The sequence below is a fragment of the Amblyomma americanum genome, chromosome 3, assembly GCF_052857255.1.
Source record: "Amblyomma americanum isolate KBUSLIRL-KWMA chromosome 3, ASM5285725v1, whole genome shotgun sequence".
NCBI lineage: Eukaryota > Metazoa > Arthropoda > Arachnida > Ixodida > Ixodidae > Amblyomma > Amblyomma americanum.
The window spans coordinates 191,018,494-191,039,129 of NC_135499.1; the positions used below are offsets into that span (position 1 = coordinate 191,018,494).

The window sequence follows — 20,636 nt, forward strand, 5'->3', positions numbered from 1 at the left end:
TTTATAAATATTTTGAAATCTAACCTTTCTAATGCCGGATTTTGCTTGAGTTGGAAGAGCATTCATCGCATGTGGCTGCCACTTTTCTGCCAGCCGCTTTTGTTGTGGTTTACGGAAACGTCCTACTTCATAGTAAAGCATTGAAGGAACCATTTATGTATTTGTGTTTAGAATGATTACTTGTTATTCACAGCATTTGCAATCGCTGTTCAAGGAAATTTTCACCTAGAAAGCAAGACTTGAAAACTATAGGATTACAAAAAAAGTAATATATATGAGGCTTCAACACAAGCATGTCAGTTAAAATTGTTATGCAAAGAATGTATATTTAACCGATCACTCTGTTTATTATTATGATGCAGAGTAATCCACCTAGTCCGTTCGCCAGTTCGTCACTCTTCCGCTTCCACAATTTTATAGTTCTTTTGTTTCTATTTCTTTTTCGGTTGCTTTGGGGGGAAGTAACTTACTTTCGCCCCACTTGCCTCCCAGAAAATGACTCAAAAAACGGGGCCGACACACAGCAGCTGTTTTCGAGATAAAACCTACCAGTGTTGCACAGAAAATTCACAGCGTCCGGCGCCCGCCTTAGTTACGGCTTGCCAGAACTTTGACGGTGGGCAGATCACGCACTTAAAGTGAGTGTTTATGAGGCTAACTGTGGCTGAAGTGCCGTCAGGTTGCCTAAGTAGGCCCGGCATCTTGGGTTAGATTGGTTGACTTTAATGTTAAGCCCAACATGACTTCCGTAATTCGCATCATGAAGCACAGATTTATCACGTTCTGCGATACTGAAAAGATGCGCTCAGTGAAAACACGTTATCCGACGAAGACACCAGTGCGCATGCGGTGTCAGCTTCTTGTCTGTGTCCTGATTTGCGATGCCGTTCATTTCATCATGCACCAACTCGCCCCTCAGGCCGTTATTCTGACGTTATCCGACTTCCTCACTATGGGGATACTGCCTAGTCAGCTTCGTCGCAAAAAAAGACACAACTTTTAAAGAAACGCTTAAAAAGAGTGCATTCCAGATCACACGAACCATTAGAATCGTAGGACTGTACCAATAATGGAGAGCTGATATAATGCCTACCAAAATCAACATTGTCGCAGGCGTGGTATCTCATGTATTCTCGGCAATCTGAGGTTTTCAGAACAGCACCCTCTTCTTTCGTGAACATCTCCTCGACTTCTTGGGGCGGGCAACCACCTGCAGAAGGAAATAGTTTGGTTACACTGAAGTAGGCAAAGAACAATGGGGGCGTGGCTCACCAAACACATTTCGCACAAATGTGCTTCGTAGGAATCTAGAACCTTTCTCTCGAAGTTTATAATGATTTGCGTTTTAGCAGCTTGGCAGTCGCACAAAGTTTTCAAGTGCAAAAAAAATTTGCGAAGAAACCAACTTAACCAATTCAAAGTGCTATTAAAAGGACCCTGAAGTGATTTCTATGGGCATATTCCAGTGCAACAGATCTGTAGAGGTGGTCGTTGTGGGTAGTTTCGAAAAACTTTTTGCTATGCGAGTTGGTGCATGCGTATTGTTAAACACAAATGCGTACACATAATGGACGAACACAGGAAAGACGATGTAGATGTAAAGGCCGCCAACTATCAACTGGTTTTATTAGGATCAGTGCTGCCTATATAGGCATTGTACACATGTGCCTAAAAGATACGGGGGTGGAGGGGAGAGAGAGGATCAATCAAGCTCAGGCACAAATCAACAAAATGCGCGCGGAAAGTTCTCTTTTTCTCCGCATTATAGAAGGCAACTGATGTGTCACTAATACATTCCTCACCCTTTAACTTGCCTCTAGCAGCACACGGCCTACTTTGTCTTTACTTATGCCAAGAATCGTCACACTCTAGAGCCGTGTCTCACAAGCATTGCGTGTAACTCAATGAGACGGCAAATTTACTCCTTCCCTCTCCCGAATTGATCGTGCGTGCTCCCCTCTGCATTTATTCCCGCAGCCGCCTGTCTGGCCAACTGTGGGTATTCGAGTCAAATTTGAAAAATCTGCGTGCAACCTATATTATGAAATAATTATTGGAAATCAGTGCTTGCAGTAGCTCACAACCGATTAGGGTGACACCTCACTGCGTGTCCTCTGTCCCGATGGCGTCAGATAGCAGTCTGGGCGAGCATTAACTTGAATAGCGACAAAGGCCAGTTATACAGATCTGTTGCACTAGAACATATCCATAGAAATCATTTCAGGAACCTTTAATGTTCATCTTGGCCCATTTTAGTTTGTCCGCTTTTGGGAACGGAGAGAAATTCTTCATCCTCTTGTCGAGTGTAAAACTTTCTGTAGTCGTCGTATGTAAGTTTCTTCTATCTTACTTTCTCGAAAAACAAGGCCTGTGTTGCCCTTCAATGCGACAACAAAGAGTTGAGAAAAAAAAGTGGAGCCCGTTGGCGTAATGAAACCTGTGTATCATAGTAAGCTAACGAATCAAAGCTGATCATAAGCTATTCAGGCTAACTGCTAATATAATCCAATTGGTTAAATCAATTTTTCAACGTTTAAATAGAGACGGTAAACAACAATTTCGTAATAAACAAGCATTTGAAGTGTCACAAGGAACTATATTTCGTGGTGTTAGTATCAGGGTAGATTTGTTATGAACATTTCTTTTTCTCAGACTATTGGAAGCATGTGGGACCACGAAGAATTGCGAACGATTCTACACACTTATAAGGAATGGAACCTAGCTAACCTCAGCACGAAATTCTGAGGGCGACCCAGGAAAAACTGCATGGTGCGTGTTTCCCTAAATGTCCTTCAATGTCGAAAAAAGTATCTCGCGCGCTGATTGAGTGAGATTCGAAAACATTTACACAATATTCCTATTGTTACAAAAAAATTACAGCCCCAGAAAGTAGTTTCTTTATGCTTGCTTAAATTTTTCACTGCTGATTTTCAGATTCTAGAGGAGTTGAAGTGTTAAATCAGTTATTTTGAAACACCTAATATCGAAGATATATTTCTCCTTGATGTACGCTACACCAAACATCACTGTCCAGTTTCAAGTACGCCAAATCTCACATTGTTTTTTGCAACTTTGGCTCATCTACAACCTGGAGGTGCACCCAAAACAGCCGCACCAATCTGAATGCAAAGAGGCAACATTTAAAAAAAGAAGACGTTTTCTTGCTCAGTGCCGGATTTAATGCATTATACCAACTCCTGTGCCAGGTATAGTATACCTGCACAGGACTAGAGAAGATGATGCTCATTTAGCTTACCTTCCAAGCATCTGCAGACTTCAGAGTGACCCTCATTGTCACCGCTGCAGTTTGACTTGAGCTTGGGACTGGTGCTGTCTGGCGAGTAGAATTTCCTACACGATATATCTGTAAAACAAATGGCAAATTAAGAGAAATATAAGATGTAATCTTGCAAGCCCAGAAAAGACCAACAAATTCCAGAGAACTCCACAGCGACAATCCCAATAACCTCCTTCCACTTATGCATTTATGTTCTGCTTACAGTACCAAGCCCGTACAGTTTACCAGGCGAATGGCCCATCCATGGATGACGAAAAATCTGGGCGACAGTAAACAACAGAAAAGGACATGGCACGAATCTTTCCCGCAATCTCTTAGTTCTTTTCTTATGTTTGCCCCCGTCTTATTACGAAGAGATACTTAACAAATGTCACTTCCTTCGGTGCCAGATGCAGTGTGCATTTGGTACAATGTTTAGGGGAATCCCCCAAGGTGGAGTGGGTTTGTAATAAGGGAGTAAGTACTCTTCGGCATCCACCCAAGCGCAGCCGTACGGCTACAAAGGAAAGCAACACAGCTCCCACAGAAACTTCGTGGTTAAAATAAAATTCGTCCTGGTCCGAGGTTTGAATCCGGGACAGCCGCTTCACCAAAGCAGTCACTCTGCCAACTGAGTTAAACGGGATGGCTAGCATATTTTAGGGCGAGAGCGAATCGATCAGCAACTCGAAGTTGGAACGGTTTGTACAGTTGTGTCGCGTGCAGCATTACCTAACTGGTGTCGAGGCTGTGAACGAAAGGATGTGAACCTCAACAAGCATAGTGAGATTCATTCTGAAGTAACACTATTCGCTCTCAGAAAAAGCTTGTGCCGGACAAAAAAAAACACTAAGCTAAAAACTAACACAACTCGTTTTATACCTAGTTACACAGCTCTAGGAAACGGACACTCATTTCCGTTAAAAAATTTTCTTTTTGAGGGAAGTAAAAGAGCGACTTAGAAGAAAAACAACAGACAGCTTCACTCTCGTGTATCACGTGACTTGCATTGAAGAATATTGAATGCAAAGTAGATTTTAAAGATGTTAAAAGTATTTACAGCGACTACGAAGTGACCACAGTTATTAATAAGAGGAATGAGAAAAAATGATTCACAACACATCGAAGCTAGTAAAGGTCGACTGACACTTATATATTGCGTCCCTGAAGGAAGGTTTCAGAGCTTTAGGTATGGAAGGCGTGGAGGATAAAGGGGGATACATAAGTAACCTTTAATTTTTAATTACTTTGTCATATTAGACAATCCTAAAGACGAAATACAGCGGGTAATGACGGCTTACAATCCGCAATCTATAGCGGTTCGCTTGAAGCATGATATGAGGACAAATGAGGTAGTCTTCAACATTCTACTCAAGAAACAACAGTTTACGCCGGACAGTGAGGCGTCGAGAGTATAGAAGAATTACGATGCCTGATCTGACTGGCGCTGTTACTCAGTTACCACAGTAGTGAGTGCAAGGAGGGATAGAATGGGGGCCTCTTAAACCTACACGTGCGTAATATGACTAACGAGGTGTTTTTGTGGGTCACTTGGTGCAGCTTACTAAAAGTGACCAAGCTGAAAGGTTTAGCTGTTGTAGGCTTAGCTGTTGTAGCCGTTGTAGGGTTAAAGTTGTATCTCGCTTGCTTTCTCTCATGCCTTATCAGCGTAGCGTTAGAGGACAGCGACTTCTATAGTGTAACACGCCAACTGACGCGCCTGAGCACCTTTCTGCAAAACGAAGTCACTTCGGGGGCAGAATGAAAAAGACGGTCGAAAACAATATCTTACGTGTACACTGACGCATGCGACTTACCGGGGTCGTAGTAGGCGTACGCCTTCACAGAGCCCGACTGCAACTTGCCTACGGCGAATGCCTGCTGCAGGCCAAACTCGACGCACACGCTGGCGTTCGATGGAATGGTCGACAGGTAGAATACCACGCTACGCTGGCTCAACTCGTACGAGTCCACACGTTTGTCGGCCACCATCTGGAGCAGTGCAAATAATGGGGTGTCGAGGTAAGATCTCCGAAAAGGAAGAGCACCAGCCCGCCTCGTATTGTAGTAATTTCATAATGTTTTAGCAACGACCTACAGCCGTGACGTTATGGCTGGACTTAACATAAGCCTTCGTGTGCACTGCTAGACTGGTCAAGACCTCAGGGAGCATTATACTAGAAGCTTCATAAGTGTGTCATGTGTTCCACGTAATTTTAGCGCGCTAACACTAGATGGGTCACTGGCGAAACAGCAATGACTCCTCACGTTGAAGCCGTGCAGTAACTCGGGCAAGCTCGGAGGAGCGTCACGCCAGCTGCAGCCGAGTCGAGAGAGGGTGTGATGATGAAGAGCGAGAAACGCCGTTCCGTGCACGTGCGGATGTCAGAAAGAAGAGGCGAAGGATGAGGTCCCCGGAGGCACGTGCTGTGCAGTAAAAGGTAAATCATGGAGGAAGCCGGTCTTTCGAGAGATTCAGAAGCCGAACGAAGTGCGCAGTGAGCTGAACAGCAATGCAAAAAAAAAATGGAGAGTGATAACGTGAGTCAACCGATCCAGTGAATATAGCGAGGCGGTAAGGCGAGGCGGTAAGGCGAATACAGTACAAGCTTGATAAACAGGAAACGGAAAAGATCAAGAAAGAGACACGCGAAGAAGAGCGAAAAAGAAGAAGCGAATGATAAAGCCGCCTCACTTGCCTCTATAGTTAATACAAGCCGGGATCACAGAGCTCAGCAGACGGTTTCATCTTTGCAGAATGAAATAGACCACTCAATATTCGCTGTGCCCGCAGCAGCCTCTAATAAACAGCCGTCTCCTTGGTGGACAGAAGAATGTGAGAAGGCCTATCGTCACAGAAAAGTGGCCTGGAAGAGGCTGTCCTGCAACCAGAGTCCGGCTAATTGGTTAAATTACAAATTCTTCTCTGCATCTTTCAAAAGAACACTTACAAAAGCCAAGGAGGAGTACAACCAAAATTTAAACACATATCTTTCAAATCCTCGTCATCGGAAAGCCCTGTATAGATTCATGGAACGTAACAAGAGTTCTGCCGTCCCTCTTCTCACTAGTTCAACAGTGTTATCACCACAAAAGGCTCAGGAGAGCCTGGAGTGTATTGCTCAGGGATTGGTGTTACGCTTCCAGACGCAGAGAAACGTCCCTTTGTGCACAATTTCACCCTCTTCAGATTATACCGAGGTTGACGCATCGGAGCTCCTCTCAGTCCTGGCAATGTTGCATCCTGCAGCTCCTGGACCAGATGGTGTCACTGTTGGTATGATTAAAATTTTAGCCCAGGAGTTTGCAAGCGCCCTCTTAGATATGGTCAATGCTTCTCTGGAAAATGCATGGATTCCAAGCATTTGGAAGACGGCGAAAATTATTTTATTAATGAAAGATGTAGGAAAAGGATACGTCTTAGATAATATTCGGCCAATTGCGCTGACTTCAAATTTAGTCAAATTAATAGAAAGAATAGTGCACAGTCGCCTCACAAAACATGTTCATGACATCAACGGTCTCAGCTCAGCCCAGATTGGCTTTCGTCGTGGATGCTCTGTATGGACCGCGCGTGTGGATCTAGAGAGCAGAATCCGGTTCTCGCTACGCAGAAGAGAAGTTTCAGCTTTGGTCACTCTTGATGTAACAAAGGCCTATGACAGTGTAGAACATATTATTTTACTTAACAGACTTGCTCAGTTACATCCTCCAACCTACATTTATGCGTGGATATCTGAATTTCTGAAGGACAGATTCTTTTACTGCGCCGAGGGAACCCTATGTTCAAATACATATTATCAATCAAGAGGTGTGGCGCGAGGATCACTGCTATCCCCACTGCTTTTTAATATTTTGGTCAGTGGCATCCCCATTTCTCCTGATATAACAGTTTTTGTGTATGCAGATGACATAGCTTTTTTCGCCTAGGCCAGGGATATCCACTAGCTTTACCACATTATGCAGGGATATTTGGATGCTCTTGGAGTATGGTCGCAGGGTATTAATTTATCCCTGAATGTAGACAAATGCGGAGTTATGGTATTTCCTCCAGACAGGCCTTTGCACATTTCATTAGTCCATCGCTCTCTCCATATTCCACAAGTGGAATCCGTAAAATATCTTGGTGTTACTTATCACCCAGCATTACATTGGAGCCTTCATATAAAGAACAATGCGTTTAAAGGAGAACGCGCTCTAGGCCGGCTGACAAGAATCGCCAATAAAAATTTTGGGATGCGCCGCGACACGTTATTGTTAATATACAAAGCCTACGTGAGACCTATACTTGAATTTGGTTGCATTCTGTTCTCTGGTAGCGCAAGCTACAAGATGCAACCCTTAATCTTACTGGAAAGGCGCGCTCTCCGCCTCTGCCTTGGTCTCCCAAAATCAGTTTCAAACGCCCTGCTTTATCTGGAAGCCCGTATCCCTGATCTAACTTCCCGCTTTCAAATACTCACGGTGCGAACTTTCCTCAGGTCGATGGACCCAGTGACTGATGTCAGTACTCCTATTTTTGTGTCTCAGCCAGCCTTATTCTTTTCTCATCATTGGCAACGGTATCAAATGCCACAAATTATGTTAACGCAGAACGTTTTAACACCGATTGGTGTTTATCTCAGTTCTTTGCAGTGGGTTGATGACACGCCGGCAGCAGTGGAATTCCATTTCGACCACATCTTCCCATCTCATGCGAAACACATGCCCGCAAACATTTTAAACGGTATTCTCTCGGATCACATAGAGGAATACCCCCATGATACGGTGCTTGCTACCGATGCCTCCGTCAACTGCCAAAAAGCTGCAGTTGGCATCTTTTCTCAGGATTTGGCATGGAGCTATTTTGTCCGCATCCCAGATTATATTCCTATATTCATTGATGAATTTTTGGCTCTTGGAATGGCCCTTCACAAAATTCCATGCCATGTGTCTCATGTTATTATTCTAGCTGATTGTTTTTCAGTGTTAGTCTCCCTTGACACTTCACAAGAAGATTTTTGAGCCGTATCTTGCGATTTTTTGTCCCATGCACTTTGAAGGTGGTCCGTTTTGTCTGGGTGAGCCGGGATTTCACTAAATCTCTGAGCCATTGCTCCTGAAAATATGGCTCCGGAAAATTCAATGCAACCTAATGTTTCTGCAACCCATGAACATTTGCAATCCGGCATTCCAATTTCCCAAGTTTCAATCATTAGTAATACTTCTGGCCTAGTCACCAACTCATGTTCACATTTACCACAAATCGTGAATGCAGTGTTATGCGAAGATAATCGTAAGCGTCAAATCTAGAACTGATACCATTAGACCCACGCGAAATGTTCGGTCTCAATGCGCTCCAGTCAAAAATTTTGAAGCCTATACGGCAACCAGCTGATGCCGCATGTACATTGCACTAAGGCAGGTTGTAACCAAAGCGACACACTACAACTAAGTACTCCGTCTTAAGATAAGAATGTTTAGTGCATTTTATCAGTACCAACAACTGGCTGCCCTTCAGTTACGTAAAGGCTGCCGGTACGCGCCACTAAATGGCAGACAATAGCAGGATTCACATGTCCAAGACGACTTCTCATGATTTCGGTGAGCGGGAGAGAGCGGTTCGATGCTAACCTTGTCCAAATCGGCCAACACGGGATTGAAGCCGGTTAGGAGACCTACGTCCAGGATGGCCATGCCTTTCAATTTTTTTTCAAGAGACCTGCAGTAACAAGATGTGAATGACACCGGCGTTTAAGCACGGAACGACACTTTAGCCAAGCTATACAAATATGTGGCCCTTTTAGGGGCGGATTCAGATTTCATGTTGGCACTCTGGCTGTGTTGTGAGCAAAGTAGATAGGCTTACCTCCGCTGAGATGCATGTTCCTCGCCTTTTTTTCAGATGTTTTTGGCCATCCCCGCCGCATTAGCAGAGTGGACAAAAAGACATTACATACCCCCTGAGCTTAGTCAGCAACGCTTCAATGCACTGCTACAATGTTTGGTGCACCAGTTTAACGGGCCAAGGAACTTTATGGATGAAAGCAGCATTGCGAGCTGTGAGGAACGCTGCGGATTTATTTAGACCTTCCGGGATTCTTCAACACGCACTGAACTCTCACAGCTCTCTGGCTTCTTTCTATCTTGCCTCTATCAAAATGCATTTGTCACAGGCGTGACTTTTGAAAGGTAAATAAGATATAACAGCGGCTAATTTGTATTTTCCAAGCACATCATTCCGTTCAAGCTTTGTTAGTAAGATACTCCGGTAGAGGGTTAATTCACTTCATTTTGTGGTCCCTTTTCGATAAATATGTTTTAAAGGCGCTGAAATTTAGCTGTTATTCGCTCTAAAGCTGGCTTTTTCTCTATAGCAATGCAGCAAATGTCATACTGTGGTCTCTGCAGACATATGGTACAGTGGGTCATAAAAGGAATTGAAAATAATGGTGCCCCGCCCGCAGACAGACAGAAAGACATCTCTGCAGACAGAGAGACGTCGAGCTTTTCGCGTGCGAATGAAAGATCTGTTCTTACCTCGCACAGACTTCCATCGAGTAAATCTCTTTGAAACTCCCTTTACCTGCACACAAAAATGAACGCAAAAGCAGCAGATAATTGAAAACACTTGCAAAGTTTGTCGTTGGCGCCACAGCTAATAGGAGCCAAAGATGACGCCGCAAGGCTTTCCCCGTGAATGATGGAAAGGAAGGAAATTTTAATATGTTAGCATTAGAGGCCCCATTGTGAACACCCGCCGATGTCAGCGCACGTAGGTACATGCAAGAGCCATATCTCTCTGCTGGCAGGGGAGAGGGGGGAGAAGCCGCGAAGTGGCTGCGACGGGAATAACTGCCTCCAAAAAATCTTGCTAAAGAAATGACCTTATGGCCGAAACAAAGCGGTAGGATTCTGGCAAATAGGCAAAGTCCGCCAAGAAACGCAGCTACACAAATCGTTACGTGGTGCACCAAGGCTTATAAAGCTAACGCATTGTAAACACGTAATGCAACTAAACGTCCTAAATTCTTCGTCGAATTTCTTGTGAGGGATGCGAGTTGAAAAGATGCAAGAAACATGTCCACAACTCGAGTGCATTCTAGTTTATTCATCTGAAATGAGATGCAAATGCAATTCCCATAACTTTTTCCCTGCCCCGAAATGCAAACGTGACGATAGCTGTGTCGCACTCGCCCTCCAATCCCTTTCCGTTCCCTTCTTTTCTCGCCACATTAGCGCACCCACTGTGACGTCCTCCTGCACCAAATGGCAGATGGCAGGCTGTCGAAGCAAAACGTAATGAAACGAAAGCTGCATCTAAAAGTGAGGTAATACTAGGACCATTCGGCCTTGAAGCACGTGCGCGCATTGCAAAACTCTCTGAGGTTTTTCAGAAGGGAAAATAGAATACCTTACCTTCCAACGCTTTCGACACGTTGACCTTGTGCTGTGTGAAGTTTATCTTCAGATCAAACTGCAAATAACGTGTGAAACAGCGTCACAAAAGAAAAAAAACGAAAAGCAAGTACATTCACAACCCGGAATAACGGCTTGTAAGCATGTGGGGTTTCATGAACGCATTTGGCTACAAGCATCTGTTAATTCCGTTTGTTTCTGCCACTCTCCGAACCGAATGGAGACGTATATTATCGACTGTAGTGCACCGAAGGTTTTTTCTTGGGAGCAATACACAGTCTGTTGAAGTCGTAGCGTCCAGCACCAAGCCTCTACTCAAGGTCATCCCACCGTTTGAACGTTGGACGATGAGACGACGCTTTTGTTGCTGTACTAAGGGCGATCACGGTTGACGACATGACGTGCCTGTCGGAAACTGTTCTTACTGAGATTCTGAGAGTGGCGTGTGGTGCAGTTTCTGGAGATGCGTCTTCTGTTACAGCGCGCAATGAGGTATGCAGTGCAACACAAGTCTGCAAGTCCATGTTGAGGACAAGCATGCAGAATTTCTTGGAAACAAAAAATTAAGGCCTTATTTAATATTTTCTTGTTTCCCGAATAGAAGCTAACCGCCCGACGAAATAATAAGCTCGAGAATATTATTCTTAAGACGCACTCTATATAATCAAGGTTAAAATCTGATTCCTTTTACTGCTGTGATTGGTCAGTAGAATAGTGCAGGAGACGCGGACCATGGCCTATTTTTTGTTACCAACTGTGGTGTTTCTTTTTCGAAGCTGATAACAAAACTTCTAGGCCTACAGAACATGCTGATAAGCTAGGTCTTAAAGTCCACGTCCCAGAGTACTCGCCTCATATTTCATCACGTCCCCATCGTTCATCGGGGTACAGAAATTAGCTCAAAAGACGAGTTCTAGACCAGCGTGCCTTTCATCCAAGCAAAAACACACGTATAACACTCCAGGCATGCCACACAGCATACTGATGTGTGGGTAGGGATATAAACAGCACAACATTAAGCAGTGCCCCACCTTGCACAAAAGGTCCACACTGACAGGGGACTCGTAGCTTGTGACAACGTACATAGTCGCCGTTCCAGTTCCTTTCACATTGACAAATATCTTGTCATTGCTGTCTGGAATCTGCGCAAACGACACGAGAAAACAGTTTGTGAATCAAAAGAAGAAATAGAGACAGGCATCCCGAGGTCATAAACTCTTGGCACGCACATGTTATTTTTTCTTGTTCTATGGGACCAATATTGCGATGCCAGACAAACTGGAGACAGCACTAACTGTAAATAAATAAATATTTACGCTCCATGGAATAGCAGCGTGTTTCTGCACGGCACAACGCTGAAAATATTTTGTGATGTGGTGTCCCTGATATCCACTCATTTTCACTCAGGTGTACATCGCGCAAACTGCACAACTTAGGGGAAGAGGAATTATTTCCGGTGCCTGCTGCAGATGTTCGAAGCAATCGTCTACAGTCATTCATTGCGCGTAGTTTTAATACGAACTGACAAAGGGTGGCGATTTATGCTAGTTTGTTCATTATAGAATATGCAAAGCAGCGCTAAGAACACGGATGACCGAAACAGACAACGCACGCGCCGACGAAGGGCTGCTTTACCTGTTCCTATTTTTTATGGGCAGCATGCCGGCCGCGTGACTCACATGCACACAGGCGGTCGGTCGGATCACCTGCGCGCCGGCGCCCACTCGCAGAGCTGGTTTGCTGGACGTAGCTCCGCTGCCCTACCGAACTTGGAGCACTCTTCGCGTTATACAAGATGGGGCCTCGCAAGGGGCCACCACCCACAGAAGAGGTCTCCTTAAAGAAAAGACAAAAAAGTGCCGTGCAGCCGCTGCCCTTACGTAGCGAAGCAAGATGATGCAAAGCAGCGGCGCCTACAATAGATGCGGGAAGTAGCCGATGCACGCCGATTGCTTGGGAGCAATGTGCCTACAACAGACGTGGGAAGTAGCCGATGCACACCGATGGCTTAGAAGCAACGATGCCTACAGCAGACGTGGGAAGTAGTCGATGCACAGCGATGGCTTGGAAGCAACGGCGCCTACAAGAGACACGGGAAGTAGCCGATGCAAGGCATGGGTTGGGAGCAACGGTGCCTACAACAGACGTGGGAAGTAGCCGATGCACAGCGATGGCTTGGAAGCAACGGCGCCTACAACAGACACGGGAAATAGCCGATGCACACCGATGGCTTGGAAGCGACGGTGCCTACAACAGAGAAGGGAAGTAGCCGATGCACACCGATGGCTTGGAAGCAACGGCGCCTACAAGAGACACTGGAAGTAGCTGATGCACACCGATGGCTTGGAAGCAACGGCGCCAACAAGAGACACGGGAAGTAGCCGATGCACAACGATGGCTTGAAAGCAGCGTTGCCTACAACAGACGTGGGAAGTAGACGATGCGCAGCGATGGCTTGGAAGCAACGACACCTACAAGAGACACGTTAAGTATCCAATGCATAGCCATGGCTTGGAATAAAGGGCGCCTACAAGAGACACGGGAAGTAGCCAATGCATAGCCATGGCTTGGAAGCAACGGCGCCCACAAGGGACATGGGAAGTAGCCGATGGCTTGGTAGCAACGGCGCCTACAAGAGACACGGGAAGTAGCCGATTCACAGCGATGGCTTGGAAGCAACGGCATCTACAAGAGACACGGGAAGTAGCCGATGCACACCAATGGCTTGGACGCAACGGTGCCTACAAGAGACACGGGAAGTAGCCGATGCACAGCGATGGCTTGGAAGCAACGGCGCCTACAAGAGACACGGGAAGTAGCCGATGCACAGCGATGACTTGGACGCAACGGCGCCTAAAAGAGACACGGAAAGTAGCCGATGCACAGCGATGGCTTGGAATCAACGGTTCCTACAACAGACGTGGGAAGAAGCCCATGCACAGCGATTGCTTGGAAGCAACGGCGCCTACAAGAGACACGGAAAGTAGCCGATGCACAGCGATGGCTTGGAAGCAACGCGCCTACAAGAGACACGGGAAGTAGTCGATGCACACCGATGGCTTGGAAGCAACGGTGCCTACAACAAACGTAGGAAGTAGCCGATGCACAGCGATGGCTTGGAAGCAACGGCGCCTACAAGAGACACGGGAAGTAGCCGATGCACAGAGATGGCTTCGAAGCAACGGCACCTACAACAGACGCGGGAAGCCACCGGCGACGGCGCACCCTCGAAACCGCCGAGAAACATGAGGCTAGCCTCGAGAAGATGTGTGAACTTTGGCGTCGTCGTGTCCCAGATCAACCATCTATTGCCGGGGCGAATCCTAGGCTGCGAATAACTTCATGCAAGAGAAGTTGGGAGTGTTTTGCAGGGTGTACAATAAACTTTAGTTTACGTCGGACGTCAAGCGTGTTCAACAAAGACACCACGAAGTGCTCGCATCGTATCATTGTGCTCATTGTTAGCTTCCTCGAAAATATCATGGCGAAGGCTCTCGCGTTTCACAGTCCACAGACGCCCCCCATGGGGCGAAAAGCCGGTAGTGTCACATACTTCACACTTTGAAAGTGGCAAATCTGCCAAGGTTGGTACAAGGAAGTGATAGCTGCGACCTGCCACCTGCCGCGGTTGGCAATTGGATATGTAGAGTAGGAAAAACCATTTTTTTGTACATGATATGTGTGGTCGTGCTCTGTCATTTCGCAACGAGGTACTTATGCTTTCACATTGTCACGGCCAATAGCAATGAGGTGTCTTCCAATTTTGAGTTTCGTAGTTTCGCTCTTGTCTGTGTCGGACCCCTGCACACAAAGAAGCACTGAAATACCACCTGACGCATAATCGCTCAGCAGCATTGCGCTGTAACATGTCAACGTATGAATGCTCAAATCCCATGTGCCTGACACGTAACTGAAGAAAGCAAGAGAAAAGAAGAAAGGACAGCTTTCCACCTAGTACTTTCAGTTCCTTATTAAGTTCAGCGCGCTCAAGTTTTTCTGTTTAAAATTGTTCTACACTGATGTCTTCTGGGTTCGTGGAAGTGACACTGACGCATCTCAGAAGTTAAGAGCAGAGCATTTAATTAACTTGAGAAAGCATGGTGGGTCTGTGCTACGAAGATGTTTCCGATGTCGCTGCACAGACTAGTTGGAAAGAAGCAGCCAGCGGACGGATAAAGAGCCGGCGTTACGTAGAAAGGTTAAAATCGAACGTCTGACCACATCTTCCTCTTTCGAAACTCATCCCCAAACCTTACCGCGATAAAATGATATAGAAGGGCAAGGGCGTTTGCAAAGACCGACATGATAAGAACGCGTTGCACTTCTCGGTGACGTCCCAAATGAAAATAGGCAGCTACTGACACAGCCAGTAGCGCTCAAGGCGCTATCCTTAGGGCGCACCTACCTCGATCCTGTTGCGCTGTTGGGCGTTGTCTCGCTTGATTCGAAGGGTGCGGTTAAAGTTACGGTCCCCGCTCAACGTCACTTCACAGGTCAGGTCAATGTCTGCGTCTCGTGCGTAGAGGGCATACTTGGACAGGGCTTGAAGCGCCACCACGGTATCCTGCGAAGACGATATTCCACAAGCGTTAAGTAGTTGTTAAAGAGGTGCTTTGAACCTAGACACAGTTGCAGTTTTGCTGTTGGCACTGTCGCGGTTTTTATGATAAAATAGAATCGATAGAATAGGTAAAATCAACTTTCGTCGATCCAGCACAAAAATGTGACTGGGGGTAGGTTCCTTCAGGAGCCTATTATGTGGTCAGAGAAAAAAGTTGCATTGCATAAATAATGATCAAAAGTCCATTTGGAAGCTAAATGTGTAAAATTACGCAAACATTTTTACATTCCCGCGCCTTTTAGTGGCGTCCCCATAAGTGGACGTCGCATCCCAAATCTGCTGCATGCACAAAACCACTGCAACATCTCTTTCATTTTGTTCTGTACTAATTCAATGTTTTGGCATTGATAAAATATGTTTATCGCAGAATGTGATTGACATGAATATTTTTTTGGTGCGCTACTTGAGAAAGAGGTATTTTTCAAAGATGTACAGAAATAGATTCCACAATTTTTGTACGAAATACGAATTTTAAAGTGCAGCTTTCACGTTAGCACAGTTGCGGGTTTGGCAGGCACATGTGCTGAGGCCATTGATTCCGCAATAATAACACATTGATTTGTCGGAAGTGGCTCAGTATTGTGAAGTTTTTTAGGCCATCTGTTGTCTTTCATTTCTCGGTCCGCTGCGGTTCTTTGGAGGTGCTCTCTTTTAGGCGAATTCGCTATTTGCTATATTAGTTTGAAAAACAAAAAAAGCTAACGCTCTTTTTTCGGAAGTTTTTCTTCGCACTTTAGAGGTTTTCCAAAGTATTGTAAAGAGTAAATTAAGTAAATTGCGAGACGACCCAAGGCCGTCGTTTCCTTGCTTATATAAGCAGTGAGTACAGGGAAAATGAAAGTCTAGCTTGTCGATGCCCCCACGAACTTGACAGGAAGTGTCTAAATGTTAAGGGCACGCAGTTGAAAGGCGGAAGTTCGCCTTTTATACTAGAACCTAATTACGTTTATGCCACGCGCGTATATTTCAACAAAGTGCCCGAAGGGTTTTTACTGCTTCTGAAAGACACTCTAGCGTGAAAGGCGGCAAATGCGACCTCATGTTGCAGGGAAGTTAGATTTTTGATCGCGCAACAGTGCTATAGTAAGTGACGGAGATCGTGCTTCAAAGCGAGCACTTCTCGACCATGTTTGCGTGGACTTCCTGGGCATCAACCTGCCAGTCTCCCTGCAGTCTTTATTTCTTCCCTAAGCTCGTTTTCCTTGGAAATACAAGTTTTGATTGCCCAATTGACAGATCCAAGCTTGTCACTCTCTGCGCAGCTTAAGAAGCTTGCCGCTAGTTGTGTTGACGTAAGCTGCAGCTTTCTTGGCCACCAAAACATTCTAAGGTGTCCTAAGGGAAAACTACACGCGGCCTCTCCGACAGGCTATGCATACATATATAATGGGTACGTCGGCAAGCTACTTAGCGGTATCTTACCATACCAGGTGAAACGGCGTCGCACCACGTTGAATGCCAGCAGGCGCATGGACCACAAAAATGGTGTTGTCTTGAATCAACCAAATTCTGTCTAAGTTTACATCAAGCAACAGCCATAATCGCTCCTGCTAATACACGCAGAATTGTTGTGAAGGTGGCAACAATACCGGCTTTTCAGAAATTGTTGAAACGCGCCATGCAACCGGCACAGTAACAACATGACAACTATGAAACACGCGGGCACAAGCATGCCGCCACATCTTGCTTGCCATAAAGGGGCATGTATGTAAACGCTGTCCATTGCGAACTGGACAGTTGTAGTGGGTAGCTTCCTCCTGCTAATCACTTGCTGGACTTGTTTCACCGAAATATGCTGACTGATTGAGCGGATCCTGCAACTATTGCTCATTCTAGATGTCCGTTCTTCTTCGTTAACATTCATCCGCGCACTGAAGGCGCAGGTAGAAGCCACACATTTGACGCTGTGAAACATGGCGCCAGCATGGTGTAAAAACATAGAAATATAGGAAGGAGTGATTTCCCGTTTAACAATGGAAAGCCACGAGTGCGTACCTGGCTGGACCGCAACGACCCGCTGGGGTTCATTCGCAGATTAAGCCATTGCACCATGGCCGTGATGTCGTCCCTACTCTCGCCGGCATTGAGCAGTGCCATGAGCGCGTATGACGTGGCCTGCACCGACAGTGGCTCGGAACCGGCGGACACATACAGCCCTCCTTCTGCGTGTTGAGTGACAGAGGACACAGCTGACAGCAACGTTTGAAGCACCGAGTGAAAGCTATAAGGCACAGAAGCAAAGGTTACAGCAGTCAGTATTCGGTTGACACAGGCGCTGGTGCAGATTATCACGACGTTCGATTATTTTCCGACGTAGAGACTGGCTGAGTAAAGACTTATCAGTGGCACTACGGTGTTGCAGCCAATGAAGAACAACAGAATTTCGTCTGTGTAAATCGTAAAGGGGCCGCCAACCGACCAGAAAGCGTCATGAGATTACGGTGGAAAAAATTCTGAGGGCTCTTGAGTCTTCTTACGTGGAGGATTGCGAAAGTATGTGCTTTGAGGATAACTCGTCACCTCTCTTTGCTCCTTTTTCTCCTCTAAGGAGCATTTCACAAAAACGGTCGCACAGTTACTGCAATTAAATCCCCCTTTCAGCACCTACATTCTGGTTTTTCAAATTTGGCCCCCATTGTGGCTTTCCCGTCCACCTACTATATCCCCGTCCAGCCCATTCAGCCGTCCTACGAATTTTGCTTCTAATTGATTAACTAATTACTGCATGTCAAACTTTATTGTTATATTAATTATCACTCATTAAACACATTTCAATTCATTTCAAACTATATTTACACTACTTTGCCTATGTTTTCACTATTTTGTCGACCATGGTTGTTTTCCAGTCCACTCGCTATATCAACATCCACGCTATTGCGACGTTTTTACTTTTTGGCTTTAATTAATTACCTAATCATCCTATCGCCCTCACATTATCATCATCCTCGCTGCCGACACATTTAGAGGACACGACCTCGCCTACAAAGCCAAGTAATGGTTCCGCATTAATGAAAGAAAACTTATCTCATAATGTCAGAAACCAACTCTCTAATCTTGAAAAAACGGATTTTTGATTTCTCTGGGGCACTGAAAACCGCGTAAAAGAAACTGATGCGAGATCTTGTGATTAAACTTTGCTATTTTCGTGTGTCTTAATTACCACGTGACCCCATCTTCGTAAAGTGGGTACAGTGTTCATTCATTCCTATTTGTTGGCGACGTTTTATTATATTTTACGCTACCTTCAGAGTATACTTAAACTGAAAGCAGTGCTTCCCTCTTACCTTCGTTAAAGTGCTCTGTGACTTCATCACAAATGGCACCACAGCCGTATATGCGTCTTTTGGTAAAGCGCTAACAAGGCTAAACTGTCGCCCACAAGACGCAGCCGTGCCGTAACAGTTTCGGTGTGGAAGCTGAAGTAAATGTTACTGTGCACTACGGATGTTTAATTGTTGCCTGGCGGCTATGAGTACGTCAAGTTTGAGTTAATCACTTATTCAAGAGAGAGGGCACTATCGCACTCACACATCGTGGTTGCCAGCATGGGGATATATAAAAACGAGCTCGTCCGCAGACTGAGGTAATCTTGATAAAAGTATTACACAACAATTCTAACACCGCAGTACCATAATCGGGCACCATGGACACTAGGCTGCCCGCTGCGAGGAACAAAAATCCCCAAAATTCAGTTTGCGATCACTCTGAACTTAACCATATATTTATAATATCAGTGTAGTGATTTGGAACGGCATGAACAACTTATCTTTTAAAAGTATAATGATACACAAGATCAAAAACTTACAAAAATTTCTCTCCAAGCCTTATACATATATAAAACACCCCTGAGGGCCCTTTACCATTCCCTCTCTGGAAAATGCCGCCGAGCCGGCGCAGGGTGTCGTTCTTTGAAGTGCTTTTGCCCAAGGAGAGCGCGTACGCTGCCAGCGAGAGCACGTAGGGCGAAGTGTTTGGATTCAGCTGTCCCTCGATGAACCCTGTTGCTTTTGCGAAGGACTCTGTCAGGCCGGCCATCTGCAATGATATGACCGACTCCACTTTAAACGAAGGAACCGCCGAGTGTTCTTCCACGATAGCTCACCGTATACCAACGTAGGCGCCTAGGCCTCGGGACGCCTAGGCGCCGTGAAGCGACTTTCCGGCTGGAGTTTCGCATGTGTGCTCCTTTGCGCATTCCCTTTCATTTATCCTAAGATATTTTGTGTCAAAAACGTCCAATTGAAGTTTACCTTCGTTGCCTTTGCTAGCAAGAAGCTCTTTCATTTCTCTCTTGAGCGTCAGCCTTAACTACGCAATTACCGTTATTATCAGCCTGACTACGAACACTGCAGGGCAAATTCCTCTCCCATGTCTCCCCAATTAACCCTGTCCATTGCCAGTTACGGCCACCGTATCCCCGCAAACTTCTTGATCTCATCCGCCCACATAACTTTCTGACGGCCCCTGCGGCGTTTGCCTTCTCTTGGAACCCACACCGTTACAGTTAAGGACCAGCGGTTACCTTGCCTTCACTCCACATGCCCTGCCCCAGCTATTTTCTTCCGCTTGATTTTGAATGGGATGTCATTAACCCGCGTCCGTTCCCTCACCCACTCTGCCTTCTTCTGGTCTCTTAACGCTACACCTATTATAATTTTTTTTCATAACTCGCTTCGTTGTCCGTATGTCTGTGCATTATCCGTGTGATCGTTGTCCGTTGTCTTCGGAATAGACATTGGCCTTGCGTTATCCTCGCTCGCAAAGAGGGAAAATCACAGTAATACTACAACCAATTTCTGGTAGAATTACTTTCAACATATTTTTTTAATGAAATCTTAATTTTTAGTGAAGCAGGTGTCATAGAACAAACAGATAGGCTAAAATCTTCTTATTTCTTCAGATATTTCCTTAGGTTGAGCCGAAAACACCCCCCACAAGTAGCGTCCACACTAAATTAAGACAATTATATGCGCCGAACGAGCAGTACTTGTACTAGCTCCCAATTTCAAATTTGCCTTAAAAATCGAGCGATTTATCCTTTTCTTCCCCATAAAGGAGCTTACATGGAACCCTATTCACTTGCCAGCAAACCTATTTGTCTTTCTGTCGGCTAGCTTGCTTCCAAAGTAGTAATAAAACACAGACCACTCTGCGCTATAATATACTACGGGGTTCAGAAAGGAGCCATCACCTGAACGCCTTCTCGATCGCATTCTTGCAGGGTGAGAAGGGTGTACGCGGTCAGTGGAACCGGTCCATTCACACCGCCCTGGAGTGAAATAGAAAAGTATCATACAATGCTAAGCCTTTTTCCGCAGGATGTAAACACTTGAATCAAGA

The 20,636-nt window shown here is 45.5% G+C and overlaps 1 protein-coding gene across 1 annotated transcript in view; it reads right to left on the minus strand.

Moving 5' to 3' along the window:
• Positions 1-20,636, minus strand: part of LOC144125707 (venom factor-like) — an 88,896-nt gene that overhangs the window by 12,653 nt on the left and 55,607 nt on the right. The window contains exons 26-36 of the mRNA XM_077659339.1: positions 20,488-20,565; positions 19,157-19,331; positions 17,292-17,458; positions 15,081-15,239; positions 11,707-11,817; positions 10,676-10,733; positions 9,797-9,842; positions 8,891-8,978; positions 5,095-5,269; positions 3,257-3,364; positions 1,094-1,210 (exon numbers count right to left, since the gene is read on the minus strand). Coding sequence (XP_077515465.1) covers positions 1,094-1,210; positions 3,257-3,364; positions 5,095-5,269; positions 8,891-8,978; positions 9,797-9,842; positions 10,676-10,733; positions 11,707-11,817; positions 15,081-15,239; positions 17,292-17,458; positions 19,157-19,331; positions 20,488-20,565 — 1,282 coding nt within the window. The remainder of the gene's footprint in view (positions 1-1,093; positions 1,211-3,256; positions 3,365-5,094; positions 5,270-8,890; positions 8,979-9,796; positions 9,843-10,675; positions 10,734-11,706; positions 11,818-15,080; positions 15,240-17,291; positions 17,459-19,156; positions 19,332-20,487; positions 20,566-20,636) is intronic.